The sequence below is a fragment of the Hemiscyllium ocellatum genome, chromosome 18, assembly GCF_020745735.1.
Source record: "Hemiscyllium ocellatum isolate sHemOce1 chromosome 18, sHemOce1.pat.X.cur, whole genome shotgun sequence".
NCBI classification, from domain to species: Eukaryota; Metazoa; Chordata; class Chondrichthyes; order Orectolobiformes; family Hemiscylliidae; genus Hemiscyllium; species Hemiscyllium ocellatum.
The window spans coordinates 29,904,349-29,928,675 of NC_083418.1; the positions used below are offsets into that span (position 1 = coordinate 29,904,349).

The window sequence follows — 24,327 nt, forward strand, 5'->3', positions numbered from 1 at the left end:
CCACAAATGCTGCAAGACCACTAAGATTCTCCAGCATTTTCTGTTTGTTTAGATTTCCAGCATCTGTAGATTTTTTTGCTTTTATTTGTTTAACTTGTTGGTTTGTTGTTCTTTCTATTTTTGTCTTGTAAATTAAAATGTATGTTATCCAAGGTAATGTGCACATGATATATTCAGTTCAATTAATGCTAATGTAGCAACACATAATCTGTTCCACATTACCATTAGGGTAAAAGTAGTAGTGAGACAGACACTCATGTTAGTTGGCATTAAAGTTATGTGTATCTTTGAAGATATGATATGAGTCATGTGTAGTCCACTCTTCATGAAAGCCACCAGATTCACATGAAACTTGAAGACATTTGTGAGTGTCCTGAGAAGGAAGCATCTGGACTGCCTGTGTGTTGTATATCTTCCCTCTGTGTGCCTGCTAGCATCACGCTATTTCCCTGAGAAGAAAGGAACAACTGGATTGAGATCAATATGCCTCATTGCCCTCTCGTCCTGCCATTGATAGTGTCTTAGAGGTTTACTGGACAGAAAAAGGCCCTTCAGCCATCTCCATCATGCCGGTCAAAACAACCACTTAATCATTCTAGTCCCATTTTCCAGTGTTTGATCTATAGCTTTGTACACCTTGGCATTGTCAGGTGTACATCTAAATACGTTTTGAATGTTATGAGGGTTTTAGCCTATATTGCCCTTCCAAGCAAGGAGTTCCAGATTCTCACCACCCTGTGGGTAAAAATGTTTTTCCTAACATCTCCTCTAAACCTTCTGCCCGATACCTTAAATCTGTGTCCCCCAGTCATTGACCCCTCCATCAAGGAAGAAGGTTTCTTCCTGTTTACCTTATCTATGCCCCTGATTATTTTATACATCTCAATCATGTTCCCTCTCAGTCTCTTCTGCTCTAAGGAAAACAACCTCAGCTTATCCAATCTCTCTTCGTAACCGAAACTTGCCAGCCCAGGCAACATCATGGTAAATCTCCTCTGCATCCTCTCCAGACAATTAAATCCTGCCTATAACATAAATTTCAGAACTGCATGCAATACTGTAATTGTGGTTTAACCAACATCTTATACAGTTCCAGCATGACCTCCCTGCTCTTAAAAGTTACATCTCAACTAATAAAAGTAATATACCATATGCCTTCGTAACCACTATCTATCGTCTTGATTAAGGGATTCATGTACATGCACACCAAAGTCCCTCTCATCCTTAATGCTTTCTAGACATACCAATCATCGTGTGTTCCTTCGCCTTGTTTGTCCTGCCTAACATCACCTCACATTTATTTGGATTGAATTCCATTTGCCATTAATCAGTCTATCTGACCAGCCTACTGTAATCCTCTTGTATACAAAGGCTATCCTCCTCAGTATTTACCACCCTGCCAATTTTTGTACCATCTGCAAACTTATTGAGCAACCCTCCCACATTCAAATCTAAATTTATACCTAAGCTACAAGCAGCCTGCAAGACCACTCAGAGCCTCCTCTATGTCTATTCTAACTTCTTTAGCAGTATCACAGACCTTCTCCCTGATTTCTATACCCATATGGAACCTCTCACGAGTGAACACTGACCTAAAGTATTCATTTAGAATCCAACCTACATCTTCTGACTTCATAAACAAATTACCTCTGTGATCCTGAATGGGCCCTATTCTTTTCCTTTTTATCCTTTTACTTGCCAATAACCTTCCGTATCCTCTTTCTGCTCTCCTCATCTTCTTTTTAAATGCCCATGTACATATTGTATACTCTTCTGTGGCTTCTGCTTTTGTGAACCCTTGGTATCCACCATAAGCCTCGTTTTTTTCTCTCTGAATCCAGTGCTGCACATCCCTTGAAATCCAGGATTCACAGGACTTGGTTGTCCCATTTAATTTCTTTGTTGGAATTTATTGGCCCTGTACTCTTCCATATTTCCTTCTTGAATGCATCCCACTGTTTTGAGACAGATTTACCTGAAGGTATCTGCTCCATGCCCATTCTTGTCCTTTCCATAATAATGTTGAATCTAAGGAACTTATAATTGCTGTCTGAAAAATGCTTCCTGACTGATGCTTCAACCACAACCCAGCTTATTTCCTAAAATTAAGACCAGGGACCGATCTCTGTCTTGGAGGGCTTTCTATGCACCTCCTGAGTGCCAGAAATGTTGCCATTTCCCTTCAACCAGCTGCAGAGTCATAGTCATTCAGCATGGAAAAAGACCTTTCGCTTTAATTTGTCCATGTTGATTAGGTATCCTGAACTGAACTAGTCCCTTTTGCCTGCCCTTATCCCTCTAAACCTTTCCTAAATGTTCTTTACATGTTATAATTGTACCTGGCTCCATCACATCCTCTGGCAGCTTGTTCCATACATGCACCACCCTTTGCGTGAAAGATGTTGCCCCTCAAGCCCCTTCTGACTCTTTCCCTTCTCACCCTAAAAGTATGTCATCTAGTTTTGAACTCTCTGACCCTAGGAAAAGACCATGGCTATTCACCCTATTTGTGCCTTTAATGATTTTATAAACCACTATAAGGTCACCTCTCAGCCTCCAACACTCCAGAGGAAAAAGGTCCCAGCCTCTCCTTATAACTCAAAACCTCCAGTCCCAGTAACATTCTTGTAATTTTTTTCTGCACTCTTTCCAGTTTAACAACATTTGTCCTATAGCTGAATGGCTAGAATTGTACGCAGTATTCTAAAATTAGCCCACCAATCCATTGTACAGCCGCAACATGATGTCCCAATTCCTCTAATTAGTACCCTTACTATTGAAGAGAAACATGCTAAACGTCTTCTTCACTACCCTGTCTACCCTGTGACACCACTTTCAGGTAACTATGTACCTGCACCCATGGGTCTCTCTGTTCAACAATACTCCGTAGGGCCCTACCATTAACTGTGTAAGTCCTGCCCTGGTTTGTGTTACCAAACTGCAACACCTCACATTTATCTAAATTGAACTCCATCTGTCACACCTTGGCCCATTGGCCCAAGTGATCAAGATCTTATTTAACTCATAGAAAACCTCCTTCACTAACCACTATAACACCAATTTTGGTGTCATCCGCAAAGATACTAGCCGTGCCTCCTATATTCACATCCAAATCATATACATAAATGATGAACAACACTTGTGGCACACTGCTGGTCACAGGCCTCGAGTCCGAAAAACAACCGTCTACCACCACCCTCTGTCTCCTGCTGGAGACTTACCCACCATGGAAGTCAGACTCACTGGTCTTTAGTTCCCTGAATTTTCATTGTAGACTTTCTTAAATAATGACACAACACTAACCACCCTCCAGTCGTCTGGCACATTACCCATAGCTGTCTTTGATACAAGAATCTCTGCAAGGGGCCACACAATCTCTTCCTTAGCTTCCCACCATGTTCTGGGATACACTTGATCAGGTCCTATGGGTAGAATTGTGACTTGATGGTTAGCATTGCTGCCTCACAGTGCAGGGACCCAAGTTTGATTCCAACCTCGAGCAACTGTTTGTGTGGAGTTTGCACAGTCTCCCCATGTCAGCGTGAGTTTTCTCTGGGTGCTCAGGTTTCCTTCTACGATCCAAAGATGTGTAGATTAGGTGAATTGGCTATGCTAAATTGTCCATAGTGTTCAGGGATGTGTAGGTTAGATGCATTAGTCAGTTGTAAATATAGGATAATAAATTAGGGAAATAGATCTAGGAGAGCCACTCTTCGGAGGGTCGGCATGGACTTGTTGGGCATGGTTTCACACATAAAAGGCTTTTTTTCACAACTGGTTTAAAACTGATAGAATTATGATCACTGGTCCCCAAGTATTCCCCGACTAATATTTCAGTCACTTCCCCTGCCTGGTTTCCCAAGAGAAGGTCGAGTTTTCCTTCTTCTGTAGTAGGAACATCTACATATTGAAAATGAAAATTTCTTGAACACCCTTAACAAATTCCTCTCCATCCAAGCCCCTAACACTATGACTGTCCCAGTCTTTGTTTGGAAAGATAAAATCCCAGAACATTACTACCCTATTATTCTTCCAGATATCTTAGATCTTCCACATATTTGCACCTCAATTTTGCACTGAGTATTGGGAGTCTACAGCACAATCCCATTAAGGTGACCATCATCTTTTCATTTCTCAGTTCTACCCATATAGCTTCATTGGACAATCCTCCATGAATATCCTCTCTAACTGCAGCTGTAATATTGTCGCTATTCAAAAACGCCATTCTCCCACCTCTTGACTCCCTTTCTATCCTTTTTATACCATCTATACCCTGGAACATTAAACTGCCAGTTTTGTGCCTCTCTCAGACATGTTTCTATAATAGCTATGATATTCCAGTCCCATGTTCCCATCCATACCATAAGTTCACCTGCCTCATCTATCAGGTAAGTAAAAACAATGACTGCAGATGCTGAAAACCAGATTCTGGATTAGTGGTGCTGGAAGAGCACAGCAGTTCAGGCAGCATCCAAGGAGCAGCAAAATCGATGCTTCGGGCAAAAGCCCTTCTCAGGAATAAAGCTTTTCTATGGTAGAGATGAGTTCAGTGGGGCAGGAGCATGCGGGGACAATGGGTCGGCTAGGGTGGTCAGGCTTGTGGATCTTGGGAAGGAGGTAGAACCGGGCAGTCCGGGGTTCCCGGACTATGAGGTTGGAAGCTGTGGGTGGGAGATCTCCTGAGGTGATGAAGTTCTGTATGGTCTGGGAGATGATGGTTTGGTGATGGGGGGTGGGGTCAATGTCGAGGGGGCAGTAGGAAGAGGTGTCCTTGAGTTGGCGCTTGGCTTCAGCGGTGTAGAGGTCAGTGCGCCAGACTACCACTGCGCCCCCTTTTCCGCTGGCTTGATGGTGAGGTTGGGATTGGAGTAGAGGGATTGGAGGGCTGCACATTGTGAGGGTGAGAGGTTGGAGTAGACAGGTAGAGGGAGATAGACAGGTTGAAGAGGTTAATGTCCCAGTGGCAGTTGGAAATGAAGAGGTCAAGGGCAGGTAATAGGCCAGCACGGGGTGTCCAGGTTGATGCAGTGTGTTGGAGGTGGGCGAAGGGGTCCTCGGAAGGTGGACGGGAATCCTGATTGTGAAAGTAAGCTCGGAGGTGGAGGTGACGGAAGAATTGTTCGACGTCACGGCCTGTATTAAATTCATAGATGCGTGGATGGAGGGAGATGAAGGTGAGTCCTTTGCCGAGGACTGATCATTCGTCCTCAGTGAGGGAGAGGTCTGGGGGGATGGTGAAAACTTGGCAGGGCTGGGAGCTGGGATCTGGTGTGGGTGTGGAGCTGGGAGTGGGGGGCGGAACCTGTAACTGGAGTGGGTGTGGTGGTGGGGTAATGGGGGTGGAGTCATGAGCAGGGGTAGTGTTTCCTTCGGGGTTCTGGGGGGTGGGGATAGTGACAGTGGAGTCTGTGGGGGGGGGGCGTGAGCAGAATGCAGGTGAGTGGCGCTGGTGGGGGCGGAAGTGGTGGTGACCACGGCAATAGGGGTGGCGGAAGTCACTGAGCGTGTGGCATCAGCGATGATGTGAGGGGCGGAAGTGATGTCACGTGTGATGCATGAGGAATTGTGAGGGGTGGAAGTGGTTGTGGGAGTGGCCATGATGGGGGCGGAAGTGACATCATCAATCAACGTGGGGGTGGCAGCCGCATGGCTAATGGCATCTGGGTAGTTTCCAAGGCCAGGGGAATCTTCTGGAATGTTTGAGGGGAATCTTCAGGAATGCTTTATTCCTGACGAAGAGCTTTTGCCCGAAACGTCGATTTCGCTACTCCTTGGATGCTGCCTGAACTGCTGTGCTCCTCCAGCACCACTAATCCAGAATGCCTCATCTATCAGGCATCTTCATTAAAATAAATGCAGTTTAATTCATCAATCTTATCTCATTCTCTGTTATGTTCTTGCCTTCCTTGTCAATTTCACTTGCTCCCCTTAACTACTGTACCAGCCTCAATCTTCTCTCGTCTCCCAACTGCTTACAGTTGCCCACCTCTCCCCAAAGTCCCGAGTAAGACTAGCAAATCTCCTCACTAGGATATCGGTCCCCCTCCAATTCAGGTGCACCCTGTCTCTCTTCTATAGGTCTCTTCTGCCCCAGAAAAGATCCCAATGATCCAAAAATGTGAATCCCTGCACCAAACCCTCAGCCACACATTAATCTGAACTATTCTCACTAGCATGAGGCACCAGGAGTAATCCAGAGATTACTACTCTTAAGGTTCAGCTTTTTAACTTCCTGCCTAATTTCCTGTATTTGTTTTGCAAAACCTCATTTCTTTCTCTACCTATGTCATTTGTAACAATGAGTACAGCAAATTCTGGCTATTCTCCCCTTTGAGAATTTACCCCAACTGCTCCAAGATATCCTTGAATCTGGCACCAGGTAAGCCTGAAGTCTGGTTTAGGTCCCTGATTAAAGAGTTCCCTATCACAATCAATCACTTGGACCTTAACATAACTCTGTAAACAGCAGAGCCAGTCATGGTGCTAAAGACCTGCTGTCAGTGCTATTTGCCTATGAGTGGCCATCTCCCAGTATTCAAAATGATATATTTATTTGAGAGGGGTTAGCCACAAGGTACTCCTGCACTACCTGCTTACTTTTCCTGACAGTCTCTCATCTATATGACTGTATTTGCAGTGTGACCACCTCCCTGAAGCTACTATCTTTCACACCCTCTGGTTCTTGTAGACACCTCAGTGCCCCCAACTGCAGCTTTAAACATCCATGTGGTCTGATAGAAGCGACAGCCAAGCATACTTCCTGCAGTGTTGCCAGGGACAATCAACTGTTCCCTGACTTAATCTAGTATCCTTTCAGCCCCATTAGTTTCTCTAGTACCAGAGAAGTATGCCAGAAGTATAAGAAATAAGGTAGGTGAACTTGCAGCGTGGGTTGGTACCTGGGACTTCGACGTTGTGGCCATTACAGAGACGTGGGTAGAACAGGGGCAAGAATGGCTGTTGCAGGTTCCAGGGTTTAAATGTTTTAGTAGGGTCAGACATGGGGGTAAAAGAGGGGGAGGTGTGGCATTACTTGTCAAGGATAGTATTACAGCGGTGGAAAGGACGATGGAGGAAGACTTGCCATCTGAGGTAGTTTGGGCTGAGGTTAGAAATAGGAAAGGTGAGGTCACCCTGTTAGGTGTTTTCTACAGGCCTCCTAATAGTCCGAGAGAAGTAGAGGATAGTATTGTGAGGATGATTCAGGAGAAGAGTGAAAGTAGCAGGGTGGTTGTTATGGGGGACTTTAACTTCCCAGATATTGACTGGGAAAGCTATAGCTCGAGGTCGTTAGATGGGTTGGTGTTTGTCCAATGTGTGCAGGAGGGTTTCCTGACACAATATGTAGACAGGCCAACAAGAGGTGAGGCTATACTGGATTTGGTTCTAGGTAATGAACCAGGCCAGGTGTTAGACTTGGAGGTAGGTGAGCACTTCGGGGACAGTGACCACAACTCGGTGACTTTTACTTTAGCGATGGAGAGGGATAAGTGTGCACTGCAGGGCAAGAGTTATAGCTGGGGGCAGGGAAATTATGATGCGGTGAGGCATGACTTAGGATGTGTGGATTGGAAAAGCAAGCTTCAAGAGAAGAATACTAATGGTATGTGGAGATTGTTCAAGGAACAGCTACTGAGTGTCCTTGATAAGTATGTACCAGTCAGGCATGGAGTTAAGGGTCTTGTGAGGGAGCCGTGGTTTAATAAGGAATTGGAATCCCTTGTGAAAGGGAAGAAGGCGGCTTATGTAAAGATGAGGCGTGAAGGTTCAGTTGGGGCGATTGAGAGTTATAAGGTAGCCAGGAAGGATCTAAAGAGAGAGCTAAGAGCAGCGAGAAGGGGACATGAAAAGTCCTTAGCTGGTAGGATTAGGGAAAATCCAAAGGCTTTCTATAGGTATGTCAGGAACAAAAGGATGACTAGGGTAGGTATCGGTCCAGTCAAGGATAGTAGTGGGAAGTTGTGCGTGGAGGCGGAGGAGATTGGAGAGACACTAAATCAATACTTTTCGTCAGTATTCACTCAGGAACAGGACACTGTTGAGTCACAAGTGATTAGAATGGATGTCATTGAAGTATGTAGGGAAGAGGTTTTGGGAATACTGGAAAGGATGAAAATAGATAAGTCTCCTGGGCCTGATGGCATTTATCCTAGGATCCTCTGGGAAGCTAGGGAGGAGATAGCAGAGCCGTTGGCCTGGATTTTTATGTTGTCATTGTCAACGGGAATAGTACCAGAAGACTGGAGGATGGCGAATGTGGTCCCCTTGTTCAAGAAGGGGAGTAGGGATAGCCCGAGTAACTATAGGCCAGTGAGTCTGACTTCTGTGGTGGGCAAAGTCTTAGAGAGAATTGTAAGGGATAAGATTTATGAACATCTGGATAGGAATAACGTGATCAAGGATAGTCAGCATGGTTTTGTGAAGGGCAGGTCGTGCCTCACAAATCTTATTGGGTTCTTTGAGCAGGTGACTAAGGAAGTGGACGAGGGTAAAGCAGTAGTTGTTGTGTATATAGATTTTAGTAAGGCGTTCGATAAGGTACCCCATGGTAGGCTAATGCAAAAACTATGGAGGTATGGCATTGAGGGTGCATTAGAGGTTTGGATTAGAAATTGGCTGGCTGGAAGGAGACAGAGGGTAGTAGTTGATGGTATAGGTTCATCTTGGAGTGCAGTTACTAGCGGTGTACCTCAAGGATCTGTTTTGGGACCATTGCTTTTTGTTATCTTTATAAATGATCTAGAGGAGGGGCTTGAAAGCTGGGTGAGTAAATTTGCGGATGACACAAAAGTCGGTGGAGTTGTGGATAGTGAGGAAGGATGTGGCAAGTTACAGCGGGATATAGACAAGTTGCAAAGCTGGGCAGAAAGGTGGCAAATGGAATTCAATGTAGCTAAGTGTGAAGTCATTCACTTTGGTAGGAGTAACAAGAAGATGGATTACTGGGCTAATGGTAGGCTACTTGGTAGTGTGGATGAGCAGAGGGATCTTGGTGTCCATGTACACAGATCTCTGAAAGTTGCCACCCAGGTAAATAGTGCTGTGAGGAAGGCATATGGTGTACTGGGCTTTATTGGCAGAGGAATTGAGTTCCGGAGTCCTGAGGTCATGTTGCAGTTGTATAAGAGTCTGGTGCGGCCTCATCTGGAGTATTGTGTGCAGTTTTGGTCGCCATACTATAGGAAGGATGTGGAGGCATTGGAACGAGTGCAGAGGAGGTTTACCAGGATGTTGCCTGGTATGGTAGGAAAATCGTATGAGGAAAGACTGAGGCACTTGGGGTTGTTCTCATTGGAGAAAAGAAGGTTTAGGGGAGATTTGATAGAGGTGTACAAGATGATTAGGGGTTTAGATAGGGTAGACACTGAGAACCTTTTACCGCTAATGGAGTCAGCTGTTACAAGGGGACACAGCTTTAAATTAAGGGGTGGAAGGTATAGGACAGATGTTAGGGGTAGATTCTTTACACAGCGGGTTGTGAGTTCATGGAATGCCCTGCCAGTAGCAGTGGTGAACTCTCCCTCTTTATGGTCATTTAAGCGGGCATTGGATAGGCATTTGGAAGTTATTGAGCTAGTGTAGGTTAGGTAGGATTCGGTCGGCGCAACATTGAGGGCCGAAGGGCCTGTACTGCGCTGTATTTTTCTATGTTCTATGTTCTATGTAGTACAGTGTTCTTCCTGATGCTAATTTCCTTCAACTCCTCATTTTCCCTAACCACTCAGATCTCCAAATCTGGAGATATCTGGTATCTTGATCGGTGAAACAAATGACGCAAAGTAATCATTTAGCTTCCCTGCTTTTTCCCTATTTCCCATTATGGATTCACCTGACTCTGCATGCAATGAACTTGCATTCATTTTAGTTAAACATTTCTTTTTTACCTACCTCTAGAAACTTTTACAATCTGATTTTGTTTTTGATAGATTGTATTGATATTCTCGTCTCTTTCCTTACCAGTTTCTTGGTCATCCTTTGCCATATTATACAAACTCAGAATTAATCATCTTCAGATACTGATATTCTGGGAAATTTATATGCCTTTTATTTTAATCTTATATAATCTTGATCTTCTTTCATGGTCTACTGATCTTTTTTGAGTTTTGCACCTTGAAAGAATATGTAGTTGCTGTCAGTCATGTAATAGTTCTTTAATGTATTTTTCCCATCAACCTTCGGCCAATTCATACCTCGTGCCTTCATTATCTCCCTTGTTCAAATTTAGCATCCCTCATTCAGAATGAACATATCTCACTTTTAAACTTAATGTAAAAAAAGTTTTTTTTAACAAGGTTGTTAATTATTCTTTATCATCACATAATACTAGCTCTAAAATAGCATGCTGAGTAACCTATTTGGCTCTTCAACATACTGCAATAGAAAGTCATCCTCAGCACATTTCAGAAACTTGTTTTTCACAGCTTTAGTGCTCACTTGGTTTACCCAGTCTGTATGCAAATTAAAGTCACCCATGATAACTCTACAGCCCATGCTGTATGCTTTTCTCATCTCCTGATTAATTACATTCTGCATGCTATCACTACTATTTGGTGGCCAATAAATAATTCCAACCAATAACTGCTGACCCTTAATGTTTCTTAGTTCAACTCAAACAAATTCTACATATTGTTCTTCCGATCTGAGATCCTCCCATACTAATGTGTTGATCACATCTTGTATTATCAGCGTGATTTCACTTTCTTTTCCTTCTTGTCTGCCCTGCCTAAATGTTGAATATCTTTCAATGTTTGGTTTCCAGTCCTGGTTACCATGTAGCCATGATTCTGTAACGGAAATTAGATCATCCTCATGTATCTCTATTTCTGCCTTTAGATCTCCTACCTTGTTGCAAATTATGTCTTCATCAGTAGAGTGCCCTTTGTCTTTTTGACATCATTTTGCTTTCAGAACAAAATGCACGCATAACTTTGTTGCTTCTGTCTTCTAAACTATTTAGCATTTTTTCAATGTCATGTCACCAACTTTACTTCCTTCCAATTTGGTGTACCCCTCAGGTTCCATTTCCCTGATAAACTGGTTTAAACCCACCCCATCAGCGCTGGCATACATTCCTGTGAAGATATCCCTCCCAGTCCTGTTAAGACATAATCTGGCCAGCTTGTAAGGGTCCAACCTACTCCAAAACAGATCCCAATTCTTCAGAAATATGATGCACTCTCCTATATCAATCCTCCAGCCACATGTTCAAATGACCACTCCTCCTAATCTTATGCTCACCAACATATGGCACTGGGTGTAATCCTAAAATTTTTGAGGTCATGCTTTTCAATTTCTTTCTGAACTCCCTGAAATCTGCCTTCAGGATCTCATCCCTCTCTTTATCTACGCCATGGAGACCCATGAATCTGGCTGATCCCCAACCCAGATGAATCCTGCAGTTGCTCTGTGACGTCCTTGACCCTGGCACCAAGGAGGTAATACACCATTCTGGAGTCATATTTACTGCTACAGAAATGCCTGGCTAATCCTATGACTATTCAATACACTGGCACAATCCTCTATAACTACTGTTCTTCCACTCTTCCTCCTTTTTATAGCTGAGTTGCTTGCGGTGCCAATGATCTGGCTGTGGTTAGACTTTCCTGAAGAACCATCACCCTTACCAAAGTGGAATACAAATTAGTAAGCACAATAGACTCCTGCAATTATGGTCTGGTTTTCTTAGACAGTCTGGTAGTCATTGATTCCCTTTTTGCCTGTACACTTCTAGTTTATGGTGTGACCAGCTCCCTGTACATGCAATTCACATCGTCCTCTGTCTCACGGATACACAGTAGTCACTCGAACCACTCCTAAAATTCCAAAACCTGGAGCTCATGCTGATGCTGTCAGTGACACTTCTTGCAGATACTTGTCTAGAACTCATGGATTCTCCAATGACTTCACATCTGATGCAGGGTGTACACTCCATTTGGCCTTTCTGACCTGTAATTTCATCACTCTGTATACTATTTGTCACCTTTAGAATAAGTGTGGATTAAATATGAAAATCAAAAAAGCTGTTTCTCAGAAAAGGAGAGAAGAAAAATAAATCTATTGACTTAAGCTAAATTGCCAGTCTTTACTTTAAAGATTGGAAATACTGATCAAACCTATTCACCAATTAACTGTTTTCTCTACACTCCTGACATTATGCCATCATACAGGTAGGCCTTCTAATTCACAACTTATTTCCTCTCCTTCTCATAACTGACTCTGGAGACTTTATTTCTTTCAGTAAACTCTCTTTAATTTAATGCACTCTGCCCTGAAAGTCCACGTTGACTCAAATTTCCAGTTACACTGTCTCAGTCTCACTCTAGTGAAGCCTCCCTCATTCTGATCGTGCAGATTCCTCTGATTAATTGTCCACCAGAGACATAGCTAGATGTGGCAAGACTATATTGTTATGACAGGGAGCAAACCCCTCTGCTAACTTAAACCAAACAGAAAAGCTCACCTCGCATTATAATATGTTAGAGTATGAGTGACAGAGAACTACCCAAATTCCACCATTTAAAGAAAAAGTAAACAATTTATTCTTTAACTCCAAAAGAGAGCATTAAACAACAACTATCTATAACTGTAAGCCTCCTTTGTCTTAGCAATTTATCTACTTCCCATTCTGTAACAATATACTGATCCAATAATGCTCCCATAAAATTTACAGCAAATCCGTTTTCAAAATCAGTTGTCATCTTCGTGTGTCAAGCTTCCTCTGTCTGTAGATTTCCCCTGCGTCATCTTCTGTTTTCTGCTGCAAAGATGTTTCATATTGAAAGGTAACTTTTAGAGAGAGGGTCTGTAGACAGCCCATCAATGGCAGTACATGCTTTTTTTCTCTGGCTAACCGTTCAAAATGCCTGCTTTTTATACCCCAAAACATAAGATCATCTCAGTGGTTTGATGTTGTCAAAATAGTAAAATTCAAGTTAGATTAGGTTTTAGTATCTTGGTGCATAATTTAAACTGATTGGTTGATTTCGAATGGTTCTGAAAACAATTCATTATCTGAGTTACAACTCAAGTGTTACACCTTCAAGTCAGTCACATGACAAATTCTTGCCAGCTTTTCAAAATTCACTCTTTCTTAAAAGTACAGTACATGCCTTCAACTCCACAACACCCCCCCCCCCTCCAGAAAAGAATGAACCAATAATGAAAATATGACTTCATGTTTTTTTTTCTTAATCACATTACCATGACATACTTAGGACATTAATCTAAGTTCATATTAACTTCTGCACACACACAAATATAATATTGGTATCTATTCAGTCTCATCTATACTTTATCCGTTAAATCTGCATCTGTTGTTACATTCTTATGACCTGCAACGTGTATGATTTTAAATTAGAGGTCTGTAACATAAGACTCCAACAAGATAGTCTCATATTTTTGTCTTCAAAGTGTTCCAAGAATGTAAAAGCATTGTGATCTGTCTACACAACCACCTCCGACACATTGTTTGTGACATAAACATTAAAATGTTGTAAGGCCAGTACCAAACTCAGTAATTCTTTTTTGTTCGTGGAATATTTTCTCTGGTGGGTGTGAAGTTTCTTTGAAAAGTAACCAACTGGCAGTTCAATTCCATCAATATCAATCCTGTAGCAGTACAGCTCCAATTCCTATGTCACTAGCATTGATTACAACTTTGAAGGGTTTCAAAAGGTTCAGTGTATTTAAAACTGGTGCTGTGGTTAATACTGGTTTTAAATTGTAAAATGCCTCCTGGCATTGTTCTGCCCACCAAAAGTTTGTGTTCTTCTTCAGCAAATCTGTTAATGGTGCCACTACACTGCTAAAGTTTGGAACAAACTTCCTGCAGAATCTACTCAGTCCCTAAAATCAAAGCCCTTCTTTCTTCGAGGTCGGTCATGGAAGTTCCTCGATGGCCTTCATCTTTGCGCTCCTTGGGATCAACCTTCCATGACCGATGTTATGGCCCAAGAATGTCACCTCTATTTTCACAAATTCATTTTTGTTTAAGTTTATTACCAATTTTGCTTCTCTTAATCGTTCAAAGAGCTCTCCAACTGTACCATGTGATCCTTCCAGGACTCACTAAAGATTACTACATCATCCATTGCACAGTTTGTTAACCCAGCTGCTACTCTGTTCATGAGTCTTTAGAATGTGGCAGGTGCATTCTTCATTCTAAAGGGCATCACTTTAAATTGATATAGCCCATTTGGGGTATAAACGGAGAAATTTCTTTCACTGTTTCTGATAAAGGTACCTGCCAATAACCATGCAGTGGTAAAACTGGCTTGTTTAACTTTCTCTATACAGTCCTCCAATGTCAGTATTGGGAATGAGTCTGATCTTGTAATGGTGTTGACCTTCTGATAATCTACACAAAATCATTGAATCCTGTTAGGTTTGGGAACTAATACAATTGGCGAACTCCACGCGCTCTGACTCAGTTCAATATCTTTGTTGAGCATCACCTCCACTTCCTTCTGGACCTGTCTGACTTTGAAAGAATTAAGCCTATAGGAGTGGTGTTTTATCGGAACAGCATTCCCTACATCTACCTCATGCACCATAGCATTAGTCCTCTCCATCTTAAACAAATTAAGACTTTGCTTAATTCTTTCGAACTTAGCATCAGTTTGGCCTGGTTCCTTCTTTATGTTTCTGAATCGCTGTCTATACGCTTCTGGTACCAATTCATGAGCACTTAAAATAGCCTGTTCGACCTCTTTATAATCTCTTGATCCCTTAGCTGACCGTGTTGCAAACACCTCACTAGTTCTGCCTACCAGTTTAGTCTGAACTAGCATGACTCACAGTCCTCTGACCACTCCATCTGCCTAGCCAATCTTTTCAAATGAAATAAATAAGGCTTTGACGTCTTTTTTTAATTAAAATGTGGCAATGTTTTAACATATTTGTAAATATCACTTCTTTCTCTTTTAATCTTCATCCTGTTAACTTGACTTTACTAAGTCACAACTTCTGAAGTTCAAATTCTCTGTTTTCTCTCTCCCTTCTCTCGCTCTTTCTTTATCTTCTAACTTCATTTTCCTTAATGAGGAGATTGAACAGTTCACCAACTTCACGAACACTTTTCACCCCGACCTCAAATTCACCTGGATCATCTTGGGTACCTCCCTCCCCTTCCTGGACCTCTCCATCTCCATCTCATGTAACCGATTAACCATGGACATCTACTACAAACACACCGATTCCACAGCTACCTGGACTATACGTCCTCCCACCCTGCTCCTGTAAAAATGCCATCCCTTATTCCCAATTCCTCTGCCTCCGCCGCATCTGTTCCCACCATAAAACATCCCAGATGGCCTCCTTCTTCAAACACACAATTTCCCCTCCCGTATGGTCAATGATGCCCTCCAGCACATCTCTTCCACTTCCCACACCTCCGCCCTGAACTCCACCCCTCCCAATGTAACAAGGACAAACCCCCCCCCCGGTCCTCACCTTTCACCCACCAATTCTGTATACATTTCATCACCTCCGCCACTTCAGTCACCTACAAACGGACCCACCACTAGGGATGTATTTCCCTCCCAACCCCGATCAACATTTTGGAGAGACCATTCCCTCTGCGACTTTCTTCAAATCCATACCCACCACCAACCCACACCACACTCCCAGCACCTTCCCCTGCCACCACAAGAAGTGCAAATTCTGTGCCCACACCTCCCCCTTCACCTCCGTCCAATTTCCCAAAGGATCCTTCCACATCTGACAGACATTTACCTGCACTTCCACAAATGTCTTCTACTGTATCCATTGCAGCCAGTGTGGTCTGCTCTACAGAGGGGAGACAGAACGCCAACTTGCAGATCATTTCAGAGAAAATCTCTGGGACACCCACACCAACCAACCCCACCGCCCATGCTGAACACTTTAATTCCCCCTCCCACTCCACCAAGGACATGCAGGTCCTGGGCCTCCTCCATCGCCAAACCCTAACCACTTGATGCCTGGAGGAAGAACGCTTCATCTTCCGTCTTGGGACCCTGCAACCATACAGGACTTATGTGGATTTCATCAGTTTCCTTATTTCCCCTCCTTGCACCTTATGCCAGTCCCACGTCTCCCAACTCGGCACCACCTTTGACCTGTCCATTATCCTTCCCATCGATCCGCTCCATCCTCCTCACCGACCTATCACTTTCTCGCCCACCTTCATCTACCTATTGCATTCTTAGCTACCCACCCTCTACCCCTCCCCTCCCCACCCCACCACCACCCCATGCCCATTTATCACTCCCCCCCCCGCAGGCACCTTTCCTAATGAAGGGCTTATGCTCAAAATGTTGATTCTCCTGCTCCTCAGATGCTACCTGATCTGCTGTGCTTTTCCAGCACCACACTCTTGGTTTTGCTAATGTGATAGGACATATCAATGGATGCTGATGTGTGAAATGTTGTGAGTAAGGTATGATTCTCTATGATTGTCAGGCTATTACTTTACTAGTCTATGGGACACCTTCAAGTTTTCACAAAGTCTGTTGGTGTTAGTAAAGACAACTTTGCAGGATTGATGGGGCTAGTTTAATCATTTCTGGTGCCATTTTAGCCAACCTGGATTTTTACAATAATGGCCACTTTTAATTCCAGAATTTCTGCTGAATTCAAATTTCACCATCTTCTATGGTGAATATTGAATCTATGTTCCCAGATCATTAGCCAGTATTTCTGGTTTACTCATCAAGTGACATTACCACTGTGCCATGTGAGTTAACCCATTTCATTTGTTGCATCCCCAGGTATCGTGACTACAGAAACGATTACAACTATGAGCATACTGTCCAATTCTGGCACATTTTCGCTGCTCGTTTAGCCTTTCTCCTATTATTTGAGGTAAATTCTAGCTCTCTTTTGTACCAGGCCCTAGGATTCCTTGTCACATTTAGCATTTCTGAAACCTAAAGAGAAAGTAATTCTAGTAACTGATCTGTAGTTTAGGGACAAAAGTAATTTCTTCCATGTCCACATAACAGAATTTCTGATCTTCCCAGCAGTGTTAAAGTCATTAGGAGATGTAGTACTCTTTCAAACTAGGCTTTCACGGCAAATAGGAACTCTGAACAAAATGCAGAAAATGTGGGTAGGTCCCCGACTGCTAACCAACCTGAGACAAACAATTAGTTTTTTATGCTTCTCTGTGTGGTTCTTTATATGGTTCAGATCATCTTCTGTGTAGTATAACTTTTATTAAACACTAACAAATATCTCTATTCATCCCAATCACGGGTTTGTATTTTATCAGAATTACCTATGTAATTTTTAACATGGTAGGGTACTTAGTGGTTCACACATAATAAGAGTATCTTATCAAACAATTGTCTCCGTTTCTGCTTTAGAATATTGCTATTTGCATCAAGTTCCTTGCAGCTTGGTTTATCCCTGAAGTGCCAGTATCAGTCCGAAATCAAAATCTGACAGACACATATGACCGATTAAAGGAGGAGCTCAGGTAAATTTTGTTGGGCTGACACTAAGATGCTATAAAATCCAGGGCTCTAAAACTCTGAATGCCTCCCAAGTAACAAAGCAAGGCGAAAAAATGAAGTGATCACAGCAGTAATATTGTGGTGTATGATGCCTGTGTGTTGTAAACACAACTCTGTACAATACCACCGTGAATGCAATGCAATCACAGCATGGTAATAGGGCCTTATTGGTGCTGTATAAGTGCAGTCCTGATCTGGTGCCCTTGTGAGCCAGTATGAACACAGCCTTGGTGTGGTGTTGGCAATATAAACTTACGCAGGTTGATGCCTGAATCCTGACAGTGTAAAAATAAATTACTATGCTACATTGGATTTCTTAAAATTCTGAAGTACGTCACATTCAGAATCCTTTGAATTGCACTGATGTTATGTACACAAATAAAACAGCCATTTTTGCATGTATCAAGATAATAATGAGATGAATGTTTACAAAAGTAGAACATTGTAGATGCTGGACATTTAAATAAAATCAGTAAACACTAACAATACTCTCTATATAAACAGAAACATGGTTAATTCAGATTGTTCAAATCACTGGACACAGAAATACGAGCAAGCGTAGGCCTTTTAGCCCCAAGTCTGCTTTAGATCATGGCTGATCTGTCTTCCATCATGTCATTTTCCTGCATTATCCCCATGTCCCTTTACATGTTTAATATCTAAAAATCCATTGATCTCTGCTTATGAGAAGGGCACAACAGTAATTTAGGGTGATTTGACATACATATCGACTGGATTAATCAACTTCACAAGGGTAGCCTTGAAGAAAGGTTCATAGAGGGTATGAGGGATTTTTTTTAGAACAACACGTCATGGAGCCAACTAGCAGATTAGCTACTTTAGATTTGGTATGATGTAACAAAGAAGAATTGATAAATGGTTTTGTAGTTAAGGATCCTCAGGGAAGGAGGGATCACCACATACCAGAGTTTCAAATTCAGATTGTAAAATTGAAGCCTGAGTTGCATATGAGAGTTATAGCGTTGGGCAAAGGTAATTATATAGGCCTGGGGAAAGAGTTGATCCAAGTGGACTAAACAAAAATATTGAAGGGCAGGATTGTTGAAGAATAATGGCAAATGCTTAGGAAGATACTAAATACCTCTCAATTAAAGTATATTTCTAAGAGGAAAAGAAATCATAAGAAGGTGAAAAATCATCTACGGCTTAACAAGGGTGTCAAAGATAACATAAAGGCAAAAACTAGGGCATATCATACTGCAAAGGTTAGTCACACTTTGGAGGATTCGGAGAATTTTAAACACTAGCAAGATGAAAATAGTGAGGTAATAATGAGAAACACAGAAATGGCAGAGGCACTAAACCAATATTTTGTCACTGTTTTTACAGTGGAAGATCATTTCTTCCATAAAATGGTAGTTACTACAGAGGAACTTGGTAAAATTACAATAACTAGGGAGAAGGTATAAAGTAAACTGATAGGCTTAAAGGCACCTAAGTCCCCGTGGCCTGATAACCTGCACTCTAGGATTTAAAAGAAGTGGCAGCAGAAATAATAGATGCATTACCGTATATACTCGAGTAATAGTTACTCTCATGTAAAAGTTCACACCATATTTTTGACCAAAATATCTGGAATTTTTCATTTATCTTATGTGAAAGTCGACCCTAATTCTTCAGAGATAACAGATCAACATTTATGAGTCAGTTTGCCAGTCATCCCATGCCTCCCTGGGTATTCCAGTCCGCCGGCCGCCTACTCCGTTCCGCGTTTTCAGAATTACCATAATTTGTTTTCTTTGTTCAGAGATCATTTGGGCTTCTGTTAATGATACGTTTAAATTTTGCCAGGCACAAATTTCAGCCACTCAAAAGTAGCAGCCACATAATAGTCAACCCCATAAATTTAACCTTAAAAGTAATCAAAAAATTTCTCTATTACTTGAGTATATACAGTAATTATGATTTACCAAAATTCTCTGGATTGTGGAAAGATACCAGTGGATTGGAAACATGTTAATGTTACACCCTTGTTCAAAAAAGGAGATAGGCAAAAGATGGGAAACTGTAGACCAGTTAGTGTCACCTCTGCAGTAGGGAGTTTGCTGGAGTCAATCATAAAGGAGTAGATTAGATTAGATTACTTACAGTGTGGAAACAGGCCCTTTGGCCCAACAAGTCCACACCGACCCGCCGAAGCGCAACCCACCCATACCCCTACAATTACCCCTTACCTAACACTACGGGCAATTTAGCATGGCCAATTCACCTAACCCGCACATCTTTGGACTATGGGAGGAAACCGGAGCACCCGGAGGAAACCCACGCAGACACGGGGAAAACGTGCAAACTCCACACAGTCAGTCGCCTGAGTCGGGAATTGAACCGGGTCTCAGGCGCTGTGAGGTAGCAGTGCTAACCACTGTGCCACGGTGCCGCCCACAAAGATAACTGAACACTTAGAGTCATAGAGACGTACATGTCAACCAGGCATCCCAACCCAATCTAGTCCCACCTGCCAGCACCTGGCCCATATCCCTTCAAACCCCTCCTATTCATATGCCCATCCGGATGCCTTTTAAATGTTGGAATTGTACCAGCCTCCACCACTTTCTCTGACAGCTCATTCCATACCCATACCACGCTCTGCATGACAATGTTGCCCCTTAGGTCTCTTTTATATCTTTCCCCTCTCACCCTAAACCTATGCCCTCTAGTTCTGGACTACCCTACCCCAGGGAAAAGGCTTTGTCTATTTATCGTATCCATGCCCCTCATGATTTTGTAAACCTCTATATGGTTACCCCTCAGCCTTCAATGCTCCAGGGAAAACAGCCCTAGCCTATTCAACCTCTCCCTATAGCTCAAATCCTCCAATCCTGGCAACATCCTTATAAATCTTTTCTGAACCCTTTCAAGTTTCACAACACTCTTCCGATAGGAAGGAGACCAGAATTGCACACAATATTCCAACAGTGTCCTAACCAATGTCCTGTACAGCCAACTCCTGTATTCAATACTCTGATCACTATCCTATCTACCTGCAACTCCACTTTCAAGGAGCTTTGAACCTGCACTCTGAGGTCTCTTTGCTCAGCAACACTCCCAAGGACCTTACTTGCTAAAATTTGCTTTCCCAAAATACAGCACCTCACATTTATCTAAATTAAACTCCATCTGCCACTTCTCAGCCCATTGGCCCATCTGATCAAGATCCCACTGTAATCTGAGATAACTCTCTTCGCTGTCCACTACACCTCCAATTTTGGTGTCATCTGCAAACTTACTAACTATACCTCTTAAGCTCACAACCAAATCATTTGTATAAGTGATGAAAAGTAGTGTACCCGGCACCGATTCTTGTGGCACTCCACTGGTCACAGGCCTCCAGTCTTAAAAACCCTCCACCACCACGCTCTGTCTTCTACCATTGAGCCAGTTGTATCCAAATGACTAGTTCTCCCTGTATTCTATGAGATCTAACCTTGCTGACCAGTCTCCTATGGGGAACCTTGTCAAATGCCTTACTGAAGTCCATATAGATCACATCTGCCCTCATCAATCCTCTTTGTTACTTCTTCAAAAAACTCAATCAAGTTTGTGAGACATGATTTCTCATGCACAAGCCATGTTGACTATCCCTAATCAGTCCTTGCCTTTCCAAATACTTGTACATCATGTCCCTCAGGATTCCCTCCAACAACTTGCCCACCACCGATGTCAGTCTCACTGGTCTATAGTTCCCTGGCTTGTCTTACCACCTTTCTTAAAGAGTGGCACACCACTAACCAACCTCAAGTCTACTGGCACCTCACCTGTGACTATCAATGGTACAAATTACTCAGTAAGAGGCCCAGCAGTCACTTCCCTAGCTTCCCACAGAGTTCTAGGACACCCCATATCAGGTCCTACGGATATATCCACTTTTATATGTTTCAACATATCCTCCTTTGTAATACAGACATTTTTCAAGATGTCACCATCTATTTCCCTACAATCTATATCTTCCATGTCCTTTTCATCAGTAAATACTGATGCAACATACTTGTTTAGTATCTTCCCCCATCTCCTGCAGCTCCACATGAAGGCCACCTTGCTGATCTTTAAGAGGCCCTATTCTCTCCCTAGTTATCCTTTTGTCCTTAATGTATTTGTAAAAACCCTCTAAATTCTCCTTAACTCTATTTGCCAAAGCTATCACATGTCCCCTTTTTGTCCTCCTGATTTCCCTCTTAAGTATACCCCTACTGCCTTTATACTCTTCTAAGGATTCAACCAATCTATCCTGTCTATACCTAACATTTGCTTCCTTCCTTTTCTTAACCAAACCCTCAATTTCTTTAGTCATCCAACATTCCCTATACCTACCAGCCTTTCCTTTCACCCTAACAGGAATATACTTTCTCTAGACTCTCGTTATCTAATTTCTGAAGACTTCCCATTTTCCAGCCTTCCCTTTACCTGCGAACATCTACGCCCAATCACCTTTTGAAAGTTCTTGCCTAATACCATCAAAATTGGCCTTTCTCTAATTTAGAACTTTACCTTTTAGATCTGGTCTATCCTTTTCCATCACTGTTTTAAAACTAATAGAATTATGGTCGCTGGCCCCAAAGTGATCTCCCACTGACACCTCAGTCATCTGCCCTGCCTTATTTCCCAAAAGTAAGTCAAGTTTTGCACCTTCTCTAATATGTACATCCACATACTGAATTAGAAAATTTTCTTGTACACACTTAACAAATTCCTCTCCATCTAAACCCTTAACACTATGGCAGTCCCTGTCTATGTTTGGAAAGTTAAAATCCCCTACCATAACCAGCCTATTATTCTTACAAATAACTGAGATTTCCTTCCAAATTTGTGTCTCAATTTTCCTCTGACTATTAGGGGGTCTATAATACGATCCCAATAAGGGGATCATCCCTTTCTTATTTCTCAGTTCCAACTTCCCTGGATGTATTTCTGGAATATCCTCCCTCAGTACAGCTGTAATGCTATCCCTTATCAAAAACACCACTCCCCCTCCTCTCTTGCCTCCCTTTCTATCCTTCCTGTAGCATTTGTATCCTGGAACATTAAGCTGCTAGTCCTGTCCATGAATGAGCCATGTTTCTGTAATTGCCAGGATATCCCAGTCCCATGTTTCTAACCATGCCCTGAGTACATCTGCCTGCCCTATTAGGCCTCTTAAATTAAACTATATTTAATTTCAATGCATCAGTCCTATCTTGTTCTCTGCTTTGTCCCTACCTTTGTCCCTGACTGTTTGACTTGCCTTTGTTCTCAACTGTACCAGTTTCAGATTGAAATCTTTTCTCACTATCTCTAATTTAAGTACAATCTGTCCTTCTTCTACAGGACACTTCTAACCCAAAACAGTTTCCAGTGATCCAAAAATGTGAATCCTTCTCCCATACACCAGCTCCTCAGCCATGCATTCATCTGCTCTATCCTCCTATTCATGCCCTCAGTAGTTCATAGCACCAGGAGTAATTCAGGTATTACTACTCTTGAGGACCTCATTTTTAAATTACTGCCTGTCTGTAATCACCCTTCAGAATCTCAACCTTTTCCCCTCCTATGTTGTTAGTTCCAATATTGACAATGACCTCCTGCTGTCCCCTCTCCCCTGTGAGAACATTCTGCACCTTCTCTGTGACATCCTTGACCCTGGCACCAGGGAAGCAACACACCATTCTGATTTTTCACTTGGAGAAACAAAACTCAATTTACCAGTGGCAACACAATTTCATGAAGGTCAAGTTGTGCTTCACAAACTTGGTGGAGTCCTTTGAGGATTTAACCAGCAAAGTGAATAATGGGGATCCAGTGGAAGTGTATATCTAGATTCTACATTCTGAAGACATTTGACAAGGTATCACGTAAATACCATCCAGAAAGTTAGATCCCAGGGGGTTAACGGTAGCGTATTGGCTTAGAAAGAGGCCAACTGACAGAAAGCAGAGGATTGGGATAAATGGGTTCTTCTCTGCACAGCAAACTGTAAATGGTGGGGTGTGGCAGAATTCAGTTCTCGGACCTCAACTATTTACAATCTAAATAAAAGGTCTGCAAGGAACAGAGTGTAACATAGCAAAATTCACAGATGATAATAAAATAGATGGGAAATCAGGTTGTGATGAGGATATGTCGAGTTTACAGTTGGACTGATTGGCTAGGAGATTGGGCCAAAACCTAGCAGATGGAGTTCATTGTGGATAAGTATGAGGTTGCCAATTTTGGCTGGTAAAATAAAAGGACAAATTATTATTTAGATGAGAACCAGATTCAAAGTTAATTAGTGCAGAAGGATCTGGGAGTCTTTGTGCATGAATCACAGAAAGTAGGTATGCAAGTGCAGCATATAACAAGAAAGGCAAATAGAATTCTGGCATTTATTGCATTTATTGTGACTGAATTCTAAAAGTGTTTTTACAATTATATAAGGTGTTGGTGAGACCACATCTGGAGTACTGTGTCCAGTTTTGGTCTCCTTGCTTGAGAATGTGACAGCACTGGAGGCAGTTCAGAGGAGGTTCACCAGGTTGATTCCAGGAATGAAAGGGCTGCTATACGAAGAATAGTTGAATAACTCATGTTTAAACATGCTGGAGTTCAGATGAATGACGGGGGATTTGATTGAGGTATATAATATGCTAAAGGAGATTGAAAAGATGAACACTGAATAGATGTTACCCTTGAGGAACAGTCTTGACCAAGAGCTGATAGATACAGAGTGCGAGGAGATAGGTTCAAAACTGAAAAGAGGAGAAACTACTTCCCTCAGAGGGTTGTGAATCTGTGGAACTCACTGCCCCAGAGTGTAGTGGAGGCAGAATTAGTCAACAGATTAAGAAAAAAGATATGT

At 42.4% G+C, this 24,327-nt stretch overlaps 1 protein-coding gene across 1 annotated transcript in view; it reads left to right on the forward strand.

Moving 5' to 3' along the window:
* LOC132824543 (anoctamin-9-like) overlaps positions 1 to 17,462 on the forward strand; it is a 199,318-nt gene extending 181,856 nt beyond the window's left edge. Inside the window, exons 19-20 of the mRNA XM_060839176.1 lie at positions 16,749 to 16,842; positions 17,346 to 17,462. Of these exons, the coding sequence (XP_060695159.1) occupies positions 16,749 to 16,842; positions 17,346 to 17,462 (211 nt within the window). The remainder of the gene's footprint in view (positions 1 to 16,748; positions 16,843 to 17,345) is intronic.
* The last annotated feature ends 6,865 nt before the right edge of the window (positions 17,463 to 24,327 follow it).